General features: G+C 40.8%; 1 protein-coding gene across 4 annotated transcripts in view; it reads right to left on the minus strand.

Moving 5' to 3' along the window:
• Positions 1 to 500: 500 nt before the first annotated feature.
• Positions 501 to 20271, minus strand: part of PTDSS2 (phosphatidylserine synthase 2) — a 71975-nt gene continuing 52204 nt past the window's right edge. For all 4 annotated transcript variants that reach the window (XM_034770460.1, XM_034770461.1, XM_034770463.1 and 1 more), the window contains 6 exons: positions 19777 to 19890; positions 17799 to 17917; positions 15725 to 15839; positions 8868 to 9013; positions 5828 to 6013; positions 501 to 3027 (listed from right to left, as the gene is read on the minus strand). In XM_034770460.1, coding sequence (XP_034626351.1) covers positions 2883 to 3027; positions 5828 to 6013; positions 8868 to 9013; positions 15725 to 15839; positions 17799 to 17917; positions 19777 to 19890 — 825 coding nt within the window. In that variant the 3' untranslated portion in view covers positions 501 to 2882. The remainder of the gene's footprint in view (positions 3028 to 5827; positions 6014 to 8867; positions 9014 to 15724; positions 15840 to 17798; positions 17918 to 19776; positions 19891 to 20271) is intronic.

The raw sequence follows: 20271 nt of genomic DNA on the forward strand, positions 1-20271 counted from the left end.
CTCAGTAGGGCCTAGCAGCTCTCCTTCTCTCCACATACCAGCTCCTTTGAAATCTTGCATGCTTCTAGAGCACAGCCCTTAGACTGGTGCATGGAATCATACTTTATAAGGGATTCCTAAAAACAAGTTAGACTTCAATGGCCAGAGCTCACCAGCAATGCAAAACATCCCCACAAGGGAAGCAATAAGAACATGACATAATTTTAGTAAGTTTAGAATAACCCAAGTTGTTTTACTTTATGATTAAGATCTTTTAATTCAGAGCCATTTCATTCAAAGATAGTTACTTTTCAGGGAAGGGGAGGGGACTGCCACATGGAATGTGGCCATGAACATCTGGACAAATTTGTTACGCTAAGGGCCACTTGTCCAAAATCCCGTTACATGCAGTGGCAATCCAATGGTGCTTTCTGCTCATAGGAATGCATAGGATGTCCTATTAGCCATGCAACGCCATACCTACCATAGGTAGTGTGAAAGTAAACCACACAGACAGGTTGTACCCAAGAATACACCAGCAAATATTTTATTTGTTCAGTTATCCAGCCTGTAACTTTAAAAGCTCCATGTTGAAGTGAACGTAGAGAGACACAAATTAATGTTTTGTCTAGTACACCAGCTTTGGAATTAGGAAATGGGCATTTCCCATAATTCCTTCAAATTTGCATATCAGAGTCCTCAGGGGACAAAGAGTAAAATGCCAAGTTCTCCCCATTCCACCTGCCAGAATCACAAAACCAAAATGGGAATGTTTACGCACCCAAAGACAAGTCAGAAAAGGGACAATGGTGTGAACTAGCACAAACAGATGTGAAAAGATACACATCTGAGCCTTGCTCAGCTGGGACCACATTAGCACATGTACACTAGTACTACCTACTAACAGTCGGTCAATAGTTGGTATGAATAAATGTGAATGTGTAAAATTAATACTTGAGGGTGGAAAAAGGCTTAAAAATAAATGATTTGCTCAACTCAGCCTCTGCCCATTTAAGAGTTTGTTAACATCTAGTTACACAGCCATAGCATTCACCACCACATTACAGCAGATAAATCCTAAAGTTTAACAGCAGCCATTTAATGGCTCACAATAGTACATTATGCACAATCAAGGAAGAAGCCTCATATGACCCCTCAGACTGATCAACCTCCCCTCAATTTACTGATCATCATCATGAAGGGCAGCCACCATACTCCATCGATCCTGCCTCCTTTGCTCTGAAACTCTGCTTCATTTGTTGAGCTTTTTAGGTGCACTCATACTGTAGAATTTTTAATTAAATTCTACTCTGTTGCGCATTGTTTAAAAGTATCTGTGTCACTATCAACACGGGAGAGACACGGATTTTGCTTACCATTCAAGTATGAGCCCCAAATGGGTCAAAGATTTGTGCTTTGCTGCAGCCAGCAGCTTTGGCTTGTGAGTCTCCAGCTCCCGTTGAACGTTTGGGGTAAAGCTGTTTGGAAATTCTGAGCTTTTACTCTGTTTTCGTATTTATATTATTTTCTTCTGTATAAATAAGCTTCTCTCAAAAGTAGTGTATAATGTGATTAATAGCCAGATAAGACTTCTGTATTTTTAGAAAAGTTATGTTCGTTAAAGTTCTGAGTTTGTTACATTACAGGGGCCTGCATCTAGGACAATATGGGACAAGTTGATGTTCTACTGCGGCCACTACGTTTTAGGAGCAGTGATATTAGAAATGTCAGTTTTTAAGTGTTATGAGACACTGAGTCACTGGCAAGAATGCCAGCTAGCTTGGACAGCAGGTTCTCTCTCATCACTCAGGAAAGGGCCACAAGTGATCAAGTCAACCCTATTCTTTCATCAGCTAAGACAGCAAAGCATTTAGTGTCTATGTATTGTGCAAGTGGCCGGCAGAATGCACATTTTCCAGTTGGTTTACGGTTGCTAAAAGCTCAGACCTAGCACTGGGAGGAATAGGGTAACTCTGAAGGATGGCAGAACTTGACCTGCCTTCAAAGCGGAAGCAAAGAATGCAGCTGTCTTGGCAAGCAAAGAAAAATAATGCTTTAAGTATAAGGCAAATAACTTAAGACTTCGATGGAATTAACTACCAGTTTTCTGTCTGTTATACACTTTACTCCATTAGGCAGTGGAGGTTAAAGTTCTGACCTAAACTTCGATTATGTTGAGAGATGACCTGGATAAAAATGAACCAAAAGGAGAGGTTTTCTGTATAATCAGTGCTATGATGTAGTATGAAACACAGTCATAGGTTGCACCATGGTAATGTAAATCAGCTTTGAGAAAGGCAGTAAACCCCAGCATTGCAGGGGATGTAACAATTGTGTACTGTATTATATGCTGTGCAAGTGATGCAACTTGTTCACGCGCTCCAGTCACATCACTAAGTTTATCTTGCTGCAGTTCTGTCCCTGAACTTCTGTTAATAGGTGGATGGAACCAACGTTACATATATTACATCACAGCTCAAGGTAGTTTCAGCAGAAATACAAAATTGTTCAGTGCCACGTATATTTAGTCCATAAAATGAGTGTTCCTAATGGCCCACCAAACAGTGTCAAAACTGAAATATCATGGGTCACTGGAAATAGGATCACTGGATTCCCTTTGCATTTAATTTAAAACCCCTAAATCCTTGATTTTGCAAGGAACAGACATTTATAAAACACACACGCAAAGATCCTTTCTTTTTCAGTAGTGTAGGTTTGACTTCTATCTATTGTAGTCTTTCTCCAACTTTGACTAGAAGGGGGTCATGGTGACATCTTTCCCCAGATGATTTTCAGACGTGGGTAAACAATGGAAGTTTTCTAGGTAGAATAAGGTTGAGTCTCATGTCAAACAAGCTGACTTTCACAGGTTGCTCTCTTAGTCCTTAGTCTGTTGTTCGGGTTCAAAATTTTCTTTCCCTCAGTTTGTTCCCGTTTTGTTCATCTGGTACTGGAGAATGTCTATCACCGTTGCTTAAGCATTTGTCCTTTTCAGATTTGTGCTCTTGCTGTTGTCGTCTTATCTCCTTACACCGCAAGGTAATGTCACTAAAAACAAAACAAGATTGATAGTATTGACTTAAACAAGCATTTCCGCTTAGATTTACAATCAAAACAATTGGATAAATACATCCTGGTGTCATTATGACACAGATAATTTGGCTCATTTTGATTAATACTACAGCACTAAGTTTGTATGGACTTCCTTTATCCTGTAAGAAAGGGTACAGATTCAGTTGATGAAAAAAGTTTATTTACATTTAGTGCTAGTACTTACAAATAGTTACCACCATGCCCAGAAGTATAATGAACACAGGCTGCATTCTACACAAATGTAGCGGGGAAGCTGCCATGCAGGACCCGACTCATAGGCTGGTCTCATTCCTTTGACCACACCCACTTACTGATTATAGAAGAGGAAGGCACATCTTCTATTTCTTCACACAGAGGTGCCATCGCCCTCGAGTAGTGTCCAAACTGAGCGTGCATATTTAGATTGTGTGTCAGGAAATTAGGGAAAACTCTCAACCTGGATAACAGCACACTTCTTATAACGAAGGCTGTGAGTCTGTAACCGAAGTCATGGATTCCCAGACTTTCCATGACCTCCGTGACTTCTGCAGCAGCTGGTGCTGGTTCAGGGGCTGCCCGAGGCCAGCAGCAGTAGTTTGGGTGTGTGAGAGGGGGCTCAGGGCTGGAGGATGCGGGGGGCATTTATCTCGGGGTGGGGGGCTTCCCAGCTCCCATGGGCATGGCCTTTCAGCTCTTAGGTGGCGGAGGTGCCGGGGGGGGCGGGGGAGGGTTGGGTGAGGAGGCTCCATGTCATGCGCTGCCCATGCCCTCAGGTCCCGCCCCCTGCAGCTCCCATTGGCTGCGATTCCCAGCCAATGGGAGCTGCGGCAGCCAGCGCATGTGGCAGGAGCAGCAGAGCCCCTGCCCTGGCCCCTCCACCGCCTAGGAGCTGCAGGGATGCAGAGCTGGATAGGAAGCCCCTGCCAGCCCTGCCAACCCTCCCCCACCAGCACCAGCAGGGATCCCATGCCACAGTCCGTCCCCCCGCTACCCCCGCAACACCAGCAGAGGGCCCAGGTCAGCACCCGCAGCGCCCCCAGAGCGCCTGCAGCCCCTGCCCACATTTTAGTCATGGTGGTATTTTTAGTAAAAGCAATGGACAAGTCACGGGCCCGTGAATTTATGTTTACCGTCACAGGACCTGTCCATGACTTACTAAAATTACCAGTGACTAAAACGTAACCTTACTTATAACGCATATTCACCTTTGGTCCCCTCTCTCTTGGTCTATTTAACTTTGACTTTTGTTACCATCTTCATTTCCCCTGACAGAGCACTTTACCGGGAAGGCAGTTGGAGTTATGCACCTTCAGCTGTTTATTTCCAAAGTGACAATACTAGAGTTAGTCCCATGGAGAAAATACATGCCATGCATTTGTCTCCTGACAACATGTTGAAAAAAATCCGTTTTCAGGCACACACAGTAACGCATCCTATTTGGCTGCCGGAAGTGCTTATGAACTACTCGGTCTCTCTTCTGTATTAAGATATTTTAGCAGGGAGAAGAGAATTCCTGCCCCTGTGGTAGATACTCAGGGAAGTGCACATCATGCTCACAAGCAGTTTGGCTTGGGTTACCTTCTGCACTCTAGTGAGAACGATGTAACCTTTTGAAAGGGGCCCTGCTATCTAGGCAAGTGGCCAAGAGCATATAAAATCAATAGATCATGCGTATGCACCTGCTGTGATTGTCAAAGATATATGTTTGTCATCCTGGAAATGTTACATCTCCCACCCACCATCTTTACAACTACACTCCCGCTATGTTATATACAATATATTTTGCATCTGTAGCATGTATGTACATACAGTCTGGGTAAATATCTTGGGTATTTATTACTAAAGTTTTTCATCCAGATTGAGATTGTATTTTTCAACTGATCCGCTACTTTCAGTAGCTTATTCAGCTATTTTCTCAAAATTATTTTCGGGCTGAAATTTCCAGTGGTTGGTCACCATACATAATTCTTTTTTATTATTATTATGAAGTTGCCTAAAAATCATGAGCCACATTTGCATTTTGACAATGTGGGTCTCATCACTTAGATTTCAGACAATATTTTCAATCTGATCATTCAAATAAGGCTTTGAAAATAATTCCAGTTTGGCATGTATGTAGCCTTAAAAGACATTAGTGTCAGAAAGTAGCTTTAGAAACAGAGCTAGATGGTCTAAAAATATAGGCCAACGTTTTCAAATGTCACCAGTGAATTTGGTGCCCAACTTGAGAAAAGTCTTAACGAGGCCTGATTTTCAGAGGGGGTTATTCAGTACTTTCTGAAAACTGGGTTTCTTTAAAGGTGTCTCAAATGGGCACCCAAAATCCCTAATGACTTGTGACAGCTGTGGCCATGGCATACTGAGCATCTGACGTATACAGTTGGCCTTCACTTCAAAAGTATACACCAATGTGTGAGGCTCTCAGACTAGCTTTCAGATTTCTGGCTAAGTTCTTTAAAACAAGTAGTTATAAGTTGGTTGTCAGGATTCTGGTTACATTTATATTTAAATTATACTAAACAGAGTCAAGCATTGTGGATATTATGCATTGAAGACTACCTAATCAAGTCTCCCAAACAGACTTTATATTGTACACCTTCAATAGGCTGTTGGTGAGATGTGTTCCCCCTGGAAACTCAAAATTATATAGAGTTTTTAAAAGATACACTTTGAAAGTCTTTTGTTCTACAATAAGCTACTGTTCACATGGGCTGGTTAAGCCAGGTCTTGGCGCACTGGTGCTCACTGGAATCTGAGCTCTATCACCTTTGCTTACCGAATGAAAAAGCGCCATATTGTCCAGGTGAGCACAAGTATGATTCCAAGTATCCAGCACTGGGTAATGTAGAAAGGAAGGGACAGCATTAGGGTGTAAGGGTCGTACTTCACAACAATCAGAAACTCTGTGACTGTGATAGCAGCAACTAGCCAGGCCTGTTGACCCAACTTCTTATGGAACTTCCTGAAATAGAGACATTAAGTGATTAGTATTTTAGTAGCAGATGTACAATGGACAATACCTTTATAAAAATAAGAGGGAGGATAGAAATACGTATTTCATCTTTACCCACTTGCGTGAATGTCTACTCTTAACCATTACTATGGATGTATGGACATACTACAGATTGGTATGCCAAAGTATTTTCTCTCTAACTCTGAATACTTTGTTCTCCATTACAGCCCATTCAGAGGTTCTGAGAACACGTTACATGAATTAATCCTCAATATCTTTATAAGGTAGGCAAGTATCTCCATTTCAATAGATCTGTGAACAATTACCTGACCAAGTCAAGATCATAGACAGTCGATGGTGAAAGTGGAGTTATAACAGAGGAACTCTGACTTCCAGATCATCTTCTATGAACACTAAGCCACATTCCACACTTTGTTATATACAGTACTTAATGCTTTTAAGTAACAATGTGATTGATCTATATTCTGAGCCCTATTATCTTCCAAACAAAGGCTACCTAATTAGTCCTATCTGACCATCTCTTAAGGGACTGAAAATGAAGATGCTTACTATCAGAAAATAAGACACTGGAAGAGGGAAGGGCGCTAGAATGCTTTTGGTGGCATAACTATCTACAACCATAAACATTCTCAGTATTTAATCTCCCCTTGAATTAGTCCTTATGAAGTACCAGGAAAACAAAAGGGGAATTGCAACACTGTGTACGTTTGAATTGCTAGTGAACTCTGAAGTAATCAGTGACACTCAAACTAAACCCTACCCAAACTCAAGATTGTAAGCAAACCCTCTGAATACTTACAAGGAGAAGCCAAGGCAATAACTCTGTGGGTCTGTCTACACTGCAATTAAAAACCTGCAGTTGGCCTATGACTCAGGCTGAAGGGGCTTGGGTTAAGGGGCTGTTTAACTGTGGAGTAGACATTTGGGCTCCGGGGGCAGCCTGAGTTTTGGGATCTCCCACCTCACAGGTTACATGCCCATGAGGAACACATTTCAGAAAACCTGTTAAAAAATTAGACATCTAACAATAAAAAGCCATTTGATTCCAAACAATGCCAAGTACCATGCTTTGGAAGGCAGATGGCCACACTTCACCTAGCTCAGCCAACAATTCTCTGTATTCACTTTCTTACTGTATACGTTCTTTCAAAACAACTGTGGGATTACTATCCATATTACCAGAGAGCCTAGCCGCCCGTGTCAAGGACCAGGACCCCACTCTGCTAGGCACTGTACAAATGAAACAAAAAGATTGCCCCTGGTTTATATGACAGCTACAGACACTGCCACTACACTTTTCTAGGGACCCTCCTCTTCCTTCCCACCCCTCACAGCTAATCCTCAAGCCTTCTACCAGCAGCTCCTATCTCTAAATTAAAGATTGTCTGTGTCCCACAACACAAAAATCAGAACAAAAGTTTCACTCTCAAGCCCTAATACAGATGACTGAATTTTACCTTTGACACTGTCCCACTCTGTCTCTTTGGTAAAATAGCAGAGGCAAACCATACAAAGAATATAGCATTTTTCTTCATTCATCAGGAATAGGCGAACTGTTTCCTCTGATAGGCTCTCACATTTTTACTTGATTTCTCCTTCATTCTGCGTTCACTCCCCTACATGCTCCCTCTCTTTGCCCAGCCCTCCCATGGTCTTCCATTCTGAGTGCATCCCAAGCTGCTAAGTGAAACAACCATGGGGAACACAGCACAGAGTGGCAGAGCTACTGGGGCAAGGTGGAGGGGAAGAGGAACAGCATGGCAGAGACCAGGAACTAGAAAGCTACATAAGGTTGGGGGAAATGAACACGTCAGGGAGACTACGATGCTTCCTTCAGCAGTTCTTTTAAAAAATAGATCGACCTGCCTTGGGAATTTCTAGCTTGCTCATGACATCTGCGCTAGAGCCTCTAACTTGCTGGGGCTCAGCTGGAGCACCAAACGTATGTCAAAAAGGACAAAGTTCAGAGACCACCCACAATACTTTGGGACAGTCTCTGCCTTGTTCTGCCGGGCTGTGGAAAAGGAGCAGAAGTCACCCAGAAATCCCTCACTGGGGCCTCCACCAGCTCAATATGTGCAGGGCTGATGTAACTGTCTTCTATGCCTCCCTCCTGCAGCTCCTGGTGCAGGTGGTGTGTGACGGGCAGGGGAGTGGCTGGAGGGCACTGAACTCTTGCTATCTGCAGCTGGCGTATGGTCCCTTGGGAACCGTACCCAGCTACTGCAAGCTAGAATACGACAAATATGATGCTTAAATAGGAGCAATCTGACAGGTTCCTAGTACCTGCACTGTTGTGGGGGAGGGGGCTCTTTGCCCTAAAATGCATCACCAGAGGGTCCTCGGATTTGCAAGGTGGTGCTGCAAAAGCTCCAGAGGACCAGAAAAGTGTTGGAAGATCGCTGAAGCAAGAAGCACCTTTAAGAAAAAGGGTTTAGGGCTGGACCATGCAGTCCTTAGAAGCTAAGTCTAAGGACTGTAGCACCAGGCTTGTAAATGTGAAAGGAGTTCAATGCCACCTCGCACAAATGAAACAAGTGTTCCAGGTAATTAAAATGTTCAAAGAATATGGTAACTTTTTGTTCAAGAAAAACTGAAATTTAATATTGCCCATGTAAAATGGTCTATACGGACACCTGTTATCTACCACATGTAGCCTACAAGAGGGGATATGTTTAACAATCAAGGTGCACAGTGGAAAACAAAGCAAGTGTGGAGGGCTGGGCTTCTTTGCCCCAATAGGCTGATCCACTTCTACGGTAACTTGCACCAACAAACTGCAGCAAGGCTAAAAAGAAAGCAATTAAAACTTGACATTACACAGACAAAACGACTGGCTTACGGGTCATCCATGAAGTCGTAGATCTCCCTCATGCCCACACCTCCCACATTGACAAAGAAGACAAGTCGTAACAGGACCAAGTAGTGTTCTGGTGGCATCCACAGGACAAACTTCAAGTAAAATGTGTTCAGCTCTGCCAATAAAAACTGAGAAAAAAAGGACACTTTAATAATTTAATTTAAAAAGGTTCAGTGAGTAAAGCCTGGACCACACCCACCCCTTACATTTATTCCTAAAATAGAAACGTATACTCAGACTTGTACAGAGAGGGCCCCACAAATAGCAACGAGAAAACATGCCTATCTACTTGCTCTGAATTATGCAGCGCTACCTTCCAGTCACATCTTGAAGTATGGTCGAAAATGCCAAGCAATGGCAGTTGTACTTAATCTCCAGATTAGGGGTGAAAACCGGGCTCCACTATGGAGGACTATGGAAAACTCCCGCTGACTTCAACAGGACCAAGACCTCAGTCTAGAATTTGGGAGCCTATTAAAGCTAATAGGGGGTTGTAGGCCCAGATGAGCATCCCAAGATTAATTATTAAGAAAGGTCTGAGGGAGCACAGGAACAAGCCTCCTCTTCCTGGGAGTTCTTACACATGACTCATGCGGGGGATAGAGGAGGAGAATCTGCCAGAAGCAGAGGGACCAAGGAGAAGTTCAAGAAGCACTAGCGCTTCCTGCCCTCTTCACTCAGCTAACTTCCTATAGTTCATCATAAGGACCTTTACCACTTTCTCCTGCACACACACATACTATGACTGAGGTAACGCCCCCCCGGACCCTTCCGATCTCAGCAGCCCTGACTCAGTCAGCAGGTCTTTAGAGAGGGCATGGGGAATGAGACTATAGAGGACTGCCAGGAGTAGAGGAGTCAAAAGGAAAGTGGGGATACATGCTTCCTCAGCTTCCTTTGCTCTCCCATTTCATGTTGCGTTCACTGAAAAAAAAGAAAAAAAAAAAAATCAAAGGGGTAGCCGTGTTAGTCTGGATCTGTAAAAGCAGCAAAGAGTCCTGTGGCACCTTATAACAGACGTATAGGAGCATGAGCTTTCATGGGTGAATACCCACTTCTTCGGATGCATTCGAAGAAGTGGGTATTCACCCACAAAAGCTCATGCTCCTATACGTCTGTTAGTCTATAAGGTGCCACAGGACTCTTTGCTGCTCTCATTGAAAAAAGGGAGATTTGGTCAAAACTTGGTTAAAGCTTGAGCTAAAGTTATTGCCATTGGTTCCACAACATTCTACTCTATCCCAGCTCTCATGCTATGCCCTCCACCAAGATATGAGCACCTGTCAGGTGCCCTAAGAACATTAAAGGGTTTTATGGGGGGGCTGCATGGAAGCGATTAGAATAAAAAAAATGTTTTTGTAAGGCACATGGTGAGGCACCAATGAAGTGTGGCAGCAACCTTAATTCTATTTTTAACCAAGTTTATCTGGTGATTTATATAGTTTTAGAACTACCACTAATGAATCCTAAAAGCATAAAAGTTGTCCTTCCCATGGCTACTGAAAAGGCTGATTACACTGCTCTACAGCCAAAATGCTTCTGAAATTAATGTAGTCAAACTTTACTAATTCTGGGTCACTGAGAACGAAAATGATGCTTAAAATTGTTGATTGGCTCTAGTTTTCAAGATATGCTATTGGGTCAGTATATACGACCCTTGACTTGGGAATGGCGGAGGATAAGTGAGTTATAAAGGGAAGGTATCTCAATTTAAACCAGAAATGACTAAAACAGCTCTTTGTCTGGATCTATGAATAAATCTATGACTGGGTTTGGACAGTACTCGCTTTCTAGCGAAAACAATGAATGATGCAATCTGAAGCTGGCATTGCATCATGTTATTCCTAGAAGTCATGCATGATGCAATCATAATGAAGCTTACATCACTCTGCTGAACAAATTGCCCTATATCAGCTCTAGAAATCATACAGTGTCGTGCTCTCTTATTTGTCAGTGTTTGATTTTGCAAAGGAACACATTTCTGTTTAGCCAAAGTGAGCAGATATGCCTTGTACTTGTGTGAACAGTGCAGATAAGTTCTGCTATGTTTGTGGTGAAGTGACTTTTGCATCACAAAAGCGCAGTATAACCACTATGGTTAAGAAAGCCTATCACCTTTATTTTGGCTGCAGAATTGGAGATCAGGATAAGAGGTGGGCCCCACACATATGCTGCAACACTTGTGCAACAAATCTTCGCCAGTGGTTGAACAGGAAAAGGAAATCTATGCCTTTTGCAGTGCCAATGATTTGGAGAGAGCCAACAGATCATACCAGCAATTGTTACTTCTGCATGGTGCCTCCAGTTGGGAAAGGTGTGTCAAAGAAGAAAAAGTGGACTGTGCATTATCCAAACTTTCCATCAGCTATACGCCCAGTACCCCACAGAGAAGGACTGCCGGTTCCTAATGCACCAGAATCATTCTCACTTGAGTCAGACGAGGAGGATGAAACTTCTGGTCCTGAACCAGGAATGTCACAGGACCCACATTTTCTCCCATCCTCCTTCTCTGAACCACACCTCATAACACAAGGTGAACTGAATGACCTTGTCAGGGATTTGGAACTACCCAAGAGTAAGGCAGAGCTGTTGGGCTCCAGACTACAGCAGTGGAATCTCCTGGCAGGTGATGTTAGGGTTTCCATGTTTCATGACCGTCAAAAGGATCTTGTCCCATTCTTCTTCATGGAAGGTAATCTTGAAGCCTGCAACAACATCGATGGTGTGATGGCAGCCCTCAACATCGTTCACGATCCAGATGAGTGGAGACTGTTCATTGATTCATCAAAGACGAGTCTTAAAGCTGTTTTACTGCATAATGGCAATGTTTTGCCATCAATTCCAGTTGGTCATGCAGTCCATACGAAGGAAACCTATGACAACATGAAACAACTTTTGAGGTGCATAAACTATGACCAACATCAGCGGCAGCTTTGTGGCGATTTGAAGGTTGTTGCTCTCTTGCTTGGTCTGCAGACTGGATACACAAAGTACTGCTGTTTCTCTGCGAATGGGATAGTCGTGCAAGAGATTCCCACTACATCAAGAAAGATTGGCCACTCCGACAGTCATTGGAGCCTGGGAGGAAAAGTGTTCAGCATCCACTACTTGTTGAATAAAGGAAGATTTTGTTACCACCCTTACACATCAAGCTGGGTCTGATGAAGAACTTTGTCAAGGCCATTGACAAAACACAAGCAGCTTTCAAGTACCTCCGTGGAAAATTTCCAAGGTTAAGTGAAGCTAAGATAAAGGAAGGTGTCTTTGTTGGTCCTCAGATTTGCGAACTTCTTCGAGATGATGCATTTGACCATGCACTGCGTGGCAAGGAAAAGACGACATGGAAAGCCTTCCAGTTAGTGGCAATAAATTTTCTTGGAAACAGCAAGGCAGACAACTACAGGTTGTTGGTGGAAAACATCCTCAAGGCATACAAAAGCCTTGGTTGCAACATGTCACTAAAGATACATTTTTTGCACTCTCATCTAGAGATTTTTCCACCGAACTGCGGAGCAGTGAGCGACGAGCACGGCGAGCGATTTCACCAGGACATTGCAACAATGGAGAAACGCTATCAGGGCAAATGGAGCCCATCAATGCTTGCAGACTATTGCTGGACAGTGACAAGAGATGCTCCATTTAATGAATACAAGAGACAAGCCAAGAAGCGCCGAGTAGACACTGAATAGGACTAAACTATGTACATAATAGTTTTTTGCCTTTTGTTTCATAATACATTTTATTTATATAACCCTTTTGCTGATTTTTAAAGTGTTACATAAACTGGACAGGTGAAATATCATCATGTAAAGCAACCATAAACACATGAAAAGACCTAGGTTTACAATTTATGATTAAAACTCTACTATCTACACAATATACATAGACATAAAATGTAAAAACCTAAATATCTTAGAAACAGTAGCCAATCAGTTGTTTTAATTGTCATATTTGAATTCAGCACATCAAAATACATAATAAATAGCACATTTTATCTCTGAAGCAGACAACTTCTCAAAAATTGTAGACCAGTGTTATAGATACACACAAAATACCAGGAAACATAAGCAACAGATCCAGTTTTGGGCACTAATTACCCAAGTTTCACTGACAAGATCTCACTGAGCAGCAGTAATTAAATATTTACTAAAGAACATGAGTTTGTAGATCAACTGAAATTTCCAGTGACAGAAAGAACCGCTACAGGTGGAGCCACTTCAGTTATAGTAATTATGGTAGACTGAGTCGAAGGATGTTTCTTGCTCCAAAGATTATATATAATGAAAAATATTAGCAAGTAATGATTAAATCTGAGGTATATCTGCGAGATGAAGCTAGTTTAAGAATCACAAATCAGATGCAAGCTATTTTTGCCAAGAGAATCACTATGACTTGAGTTTGCCCCAGACTAACATGAACTTGACAGCTTCTTCAGGTTTAGCAATAGGCACTGCCAACTAATGGCTGGCTCTTTTTTATTGTGCATGAAAGTTACTTTCATATTGGGTTCCAGGACCTTTTTATAGATATGCAGAATGTTTTATTAATATTGCTGTTTACTTCAACTTCCATAAAGAAATTGTATCAATCTGAGCAAATCCATTGTGGCATATGAATCTAACATACAAGACAAATTTTGTATTACAGAAAGTTTGGTGGTCTGAATTTTTATTCAAATTGACTATCATCTACGTGTTTGCAAAGTGCCTAACATATGTTGTAGGTGCTCCCACAAATTGTTAATTACAAGTAATACATTACTTGCTCCAAAAGGACAGTTTCACAAACCTGAAATTTGTCTTCTCCAATAAGAGTGAATTTAGAATACATAACAATCTAAGATGCCCTACAAAGCAAATTGGATTAGAAAAATTTGCTAGGCAACCCTTAAAATAAAAATGCCATCAGATTTTCATAGCAATCATTCATCCTCTGCTAATTTACAGAGTGATTAAGCAGCTGTTAGAACAGTCTGCTTATCAAATGTACAGATACATTATATATATAAATAAAAAATACAGTCCAATATCTAGAGAAAGCATCAAAAGCATTTCAGTCTGCTGCGTTTTTGTATTTCTCCACTTACTCTGGATATGTGATTGTTCTGGGACAGTGATATAAATACATTTAATACCTAAAAAGAACAGGAGTACTTGTGGCACCTTAGAGACTAACAAATTTATTTCAGCATAAGCTTTCGTGGGCTACTGCTCACTTCTTCGGATGCATAGAATGGAACACACAGACAGAAGATATTTATACATACAGAGAACATGAAAAGGTGGAAGTATGCATACCAATTGTAAGAGGCCAATCAATTAAGATGAGCGATCAGCAGCAGAAGAAAAAAACCCTTTGAAGTGATAATCGAGATGACCCATAGAAGGTGTGAGGAGAACTTAACATGGGGAAAAAGATTCAGTTAGTGTAATGACCCAACCATTCCCAGTCTCTGTTTAAACCTAAGTTAATTGTATCTAATTTGCATATTAATTCGAGTTCGGCAGTCTCTCTTTGGAGTCTGTTTTTTAAGGTTTTTTTGTTGCAAAATTGTCACCTTCAAGTTTATCACTGAGTGGTTAGAGAGGCTGAAGTGTTCTCCCACTGTTTTTTGAATGTTATGATTCCTGATGTCGGATTTGTGTCCATTTATTCTTTTGCATAGAGACTGTCTGGTTTGGCCAATGTACATGGTAGAGGGGCATTGCTGGCACATGATGGCATATATCACGTTGGTAGATGTGCAGGTGAACGAGCCCCTGATGGCGTGGCTGTTGTGATTAGGTCCTATGATGGTGTCACTTGAATAGATATGTGGACAGAGTTGGCATCGGGCTTTGTTGCAAGGATAGGTTCCTGGGTTAGTGTTTATGTTGTATGGTGTGCGGCTGTTGGAGAGTATTTGCTTCAGGTTGGGAGGCTCTCTATAAGTGAGGACTGGTCTGTCTCCCAAGATCTGTGAGAGTGAGGGATCATCTTTCAGGATAGGCTGTAGATCTTTGATGATGCACTGGAGAGATTTTAGTTGGGGGCTGAAGGTGATGGCTAGTGGAGTTCTGTTATTTTCTTTGTTGGGCCTGTCCTGTACTAGGTGGCTTCTGGGTACTCTTCTGGCTCTGTCAATCTGTTTTTTCATTTCAGCAGGTGGGTATTGTAGTTTTAAGAATGCTTGATAGAGATCTTGTAGGCAATCCCTCAGACAGAGATAAACACCTTATGCTGAAATAAATTTGTTAGTCTCTAAGGTGCCACAAGTACTCCTGTTCTTTTTGTGGATACAGACTAACACGGCTGCTACTCTGAAACTTTAAAAGCTGCCATTCAATACATAAATACCCTGGAGAACAGAGCTAGACAAAACTGAGTGTCCAGTATGAACATCCAATTGTTTAGTTCCCTTATCTTTTCTTTGATATTTTAGTTAGATAGGCCTAAGCCAAAACACTGTGTTCTAGATCCATAGTGCCCAGAGCCCGAAGTGCTGAGCTCCAAGGTTCTGGTCTGAAGCGATTTCCAATTTTAATTTGATAATACGCCCCTGGAAGTGGGGAACAAAAGGGATATTTTCATATGAAGTCTGCATTTTGGGCAGCACAATTTATTAATTGAATCATGCTTAGCATGCATGTTAAACTACTTAGAATTGAAGTATATCACTTAGTAATCAAGATTAAAAATATTTTTGAAAATCAATTTATTTACAGACAGTCCCAATTCCAGGGTGTCTCACATAGTACGGCCAGGATTGGCAGAAATCAAAACCAAAATTCCCATTAACACATTTATGAGTGCTGCAAACAAGTCATTTTACCAGTTAGTTTAAAAAGAAGTTTCCTTACTACAAAGATGATGCCACAAACTGCTAGCCATCTGCGCAGGCTGGATGCTGGCTTCCACTCAAATTTGACCCAGCTATAGGGTGTGAACTGGAAAGCCATTCTCTTTATTTTACCTCTGAAAAAAAGTCACCACACATCACTCTTACACCAGTTTTAAGGAACAGAAAATATCCAATCTTTACAAACACATTTAAAAAATTTTTAAATCAGGCATCGGTTCAAGCCACCAAACTTTTCTGCACTGAGCTAAGTGCCCTCTATTCCCCCGTATTAAACCCACTTTTATATAACCACTTTTATATGAAAGCCGCAGTGAGTCAATGTACTCTTATTTTAAAACCTGCTAAACAGCATATCTATTTAATTTTTACAAAACTAAATTTACAGAGACATTGCACTAAGTAGATAGCTCCTATCCTAGGTGTCATCAAGAAAGAGCAGCCTACAAAAAGCTAATTCAGAGCCAGTAGCGCATGGTATTCGAGCATAACTATTATCAAAGGACATTTTTAAAACTTAGGAGTTGAAGAAATAGTGGTATAACTCTACTGAAGCTTTGAATGTTCTTGACCTGATCACTCCTAAGTAGGTTAGAGTACACCCTTGCTCACAAAATATTTTCTATTCAGAGCTGAGGCATTCTACAGTTCCTGTCTGTATTTATTTCAGGTTAATCTATAAACGTGTCTGGTTTCCACATAACTCTGCCATTTCTAGATTTCACAGTCAATGTGGAAAATGCCATTATGGGAGGATGTATTTTCATTACATGAAACAAAGTTCACATTAATATTTAACTCAGCATCAGTGGTCACAAAATAACCCACTAGTTATTGCATATGCTTCAATCTTCACTGAATACACTTTTCAGTTACACAATCACTATGTCCTTTAACTGCCCAAATTACGCAATCATATATGCACAGATTTTAATGAAATACAAGTCTCAGAACAAGCAGCATGATCTCCACCATTTCAATGCTGGAACTCTTGGTATTACAGGCACTTAAACTTGCTTCTACGGCAGATGGGTATATAGCCAAAAAGGCCAGTTTTACCACCAAACTCTGATCACTGATGAGAAAATGGCACCTGAGACATGTGGTCAGAAAAACTGGAAAGAAAAAGGATGCTAATATGGTTTCCATTATGTTGTTACATTTAATAAGTCAGACTTCCTAAATTATCTAGTCCCCACCTCGTGTCTTTTCCATACCTTAAACTATAACTCTCTCCAGCTGCTCATTTACAGATATGATAATCAGAATAATTTCACTGAAGACACCAGGGAAATGATGAAATGTCTGAATGTCATATAGCTCTCCTTTATCTGTTAATATAGGCTGAAACGCTGAGTTGTCACAGCTTTGTGACACACATCTGTGGGTGTGCAATTCAACTTGTCTTTAACACTGCTTAAAAAGTTCTAAATGCCAACCTAATTCAAGCAACTGAAAACAATAAGAGCACAGCAGCACCCACCAGTACATTTCAAGAATGCTGGCATCCGAGCTCATGTTAGAAGACATTCCTTTTAGAGCCAGAGAGAGGCTTAAGATAGCTATATGGCAACTTAGCGTTTTATTGTTGTCTCAAGCTAAAGCTGGTTCTTAATAGGAGCCAGAGTCTGATAGTATTTTAACCTACTGCCTACTCAGGAAAGTCAGATTAAGCAACTGTTGTTCTTTTGGGTTTTGTAATAGAGCAAGTTGGCTCCTTCATGACATAAGTCTGTTTCATCACACAGGCCCTTACATGTTTCCAACATAAGCCTCAATAATACTAATAAGGCAACAGAACAAAAGTCCTCCTTCTCACAGAAGTGAGCAGGTTTCCTTAAGATGTTCCTTTAAAACTCAGAGTGTTAGCTGAACAAAGTCATACAAAATTCCCCATATAAGGTTTATTTAGAAAATTAGTTTACAGATTCTTGTTTTGAGCATACAAATTAAATCCTTAAATCAAATAAAACGTCACCTATGGTTCAGTATTTTAGTATATTTGAAGTCAAATCCCAAAACTCATTTGAGTTCTGCTACTTTTGGTAATGGAAAATTTTTCTAAAGTAGCATACTTGTACGTAGGAATGTTCCAAAGTCCTTGCCATTTATATGTTTTCAAAGAAAGCCATCCCAAAGTTTTCATTCCACAATAAATCCCAAATCCATTGCATAGGATTACGTCCATTATCCACTGAAAGGAGAAAAAAAAAAGTATTTAAGCAGCAGAACTACACAACTGAAGCTTAATGGTCTAGTGAAGGCTATAAAATGGAAATACTATATACTTTTATGTGCAGGTACATGTTTTCATGCAAAAGGAGTGAGTTCTTACAGAATAGCTAGTTCATCCAATATTAAGATTCTTTGGACACATGCCTCATACCTCCTGAAAGTCTAGCTGCCTAGATACGCATTTGATGGACATCAGATTTTTAAACAGGGGAAAGAGTAAACCCTCTTCTTGATATATCAGTCCTATTACAGTAAACTGACCTCCCACTGCTCATTATGGTTGTGGCTCCACACATTGCTTATCTCTGATGGGAACATCTTAAAGCACACCAAATAAAGAGTATTACCAGGTTGCGTTGCACTGGATTTTGCTGTGCCTGGTATTTAAGGTGTTTCTTGATCTTGAGCCTGTCATTCCCTATATATCCAGCTGGATTATTTGTCTCCAGGTTCAGGATGTAAAGTTCATGGGAGAGCTTAATATCTCCCGTGCCCTATATTTACTGTTGAGCATTAATTCCTGAAAGGGGTCTCAGAGCTGGAAATATTGGCTGCTTTTTTAATTCTAAACTTGATAGCAACTTTGAGAGATGCTCACTTCATTAGTTCTACTATGACAGCTTCCAATACTGTTATCCATTGATCAAATAGATATTTTCTTTGCTTTCTTTAGCATTGTGTTTAAAAAGATAAAGTGAACATTAAAAAAAATGCTACAGCTTTAACAATAAGAAAGTACTTTTCCCCAAAGAGTTGACATTACATAAAAAATTAATTTATGCAAAAAAAAAATCTATAGATAAATAGCATCACATCTAGGGAAGTTTGTTGCAAACTTTGAACACTTATGTCTGATGGCATCATGCAAAAGATGAAGTCACACTTCAAACTGTATGGCCCGTGTTGTGAAGGTAGCCAGACTAGATTATAGTAGTGCCGTCTGGCCTTAAAATCTAAGTGTTAAGTATCCTAAGGCATCTATGGCTACAACTGATAGACAAAACCAAAATCTTGGAGTTTAGCGTAATTGAGACATTGCATGCTCCCATCTGCACTACAAGACCAAACTATTTAAATGGCATTGGGGATGACTTTCTAATTTGAACTCTCAACACAACAGAAGGGACCTAGTTAAGATAGATTTACTGTACTGTAGCAATGTCTTTTAAAAAGCACCTATGTTTGTCGTCAGATGAACAGAGAAAAATGGGTTTTCATAAAAGATTCAAAATACACCAAAAAAGAGAGAAGTTGAACACAAGTTGCATTGAGCCCACATTTGAAACTGATAAAAAGAAAAACATACACACTATATACAAGCCTGTAATTTTCTGTGTTCCTCAATCTTCGAATATTGTGATTTATACTGTCATCAGAAAGACATATCCAAACATTTTTGTACATTGAGTATAGATTAGTGTGGAAGGTACAACATATGCAAGAATATGGACGGACATCTAATTGTGCACTATAGGGCTACCATTCCACAGAACAGATGATTGTCAGTAAAGGTATTTACACATGAACTGATAGTTGGGCAATCAAAACAAGGGAAGGGTTTTGTACTAAGCAACAAACACACATTTTTAATCTGTTATTAAAAGGGGAAGTAGGCACTGAGCTAAAACTCAATCACCTCCATGTGCATATACAACTGAATACATTTACATCTGATAGATAGCACATGAATGCTCACCGGCTACATCAATCCTGTGCCGTAGCACAGTATCACTACAGCTAGATGTCTATTTGGGCCATAGATAGATCAGATAATCAAGTTGTTTTCAGCATTTAAGATATACAGAATGCAGTACATACATGATCCCACCAACATTCACTGAAGTTTGGAAGCTGATGTTCCAGACTATACTCCAGAAATTCAAACATTACACTGATGATCATACACATCCACCAGTCCCGAATCATTAGCGTCTGAAGAAAGAAAGGGAGGGAAATTTATCTTGGAGAATATCTTGCAAAGAATAAAAGCAGGCAAGCAGGATACAGTAATAGAAGGAAATACAATTCAAATGCAGGAGTCTATTACTATGTGCCTCTGCTACCAGGTGAAGGTGGCAGCAGCCAGCAGTGTTTTGGGGCTGCTCAGGAAAGGCTCTTCCAGCTTGCTTAATGCAATTCTCAAAACAGCCAACTGCCCTCAAATCAGCAATAGGTCTGTGTTCACCCATACTCGCATCACATCTCCAAGTGACTCTGCATAGGAGGCACTAAGTGGAAATTTCCTATAAGATCCAGGTACATGTTTTAGGCTAAGCTTCTCAGTGACACACTTAACTCACTAGAAAAAGAAGA

This window comes from Trachemys scripta, chromosome 4, assembly GCF_013100865.1.
Source record: "Trachemys scripta elegans isolate TJP31775 chromosome 4, CAS_Tse_1.0, whole genome shotgun sequence".
NCBI classification, from domain to species: domain Eukaryota; kingdom Metazoa; phylum Chordata; order Testudines; family Emydidae; genus Trachemys; species Trachemys scripta.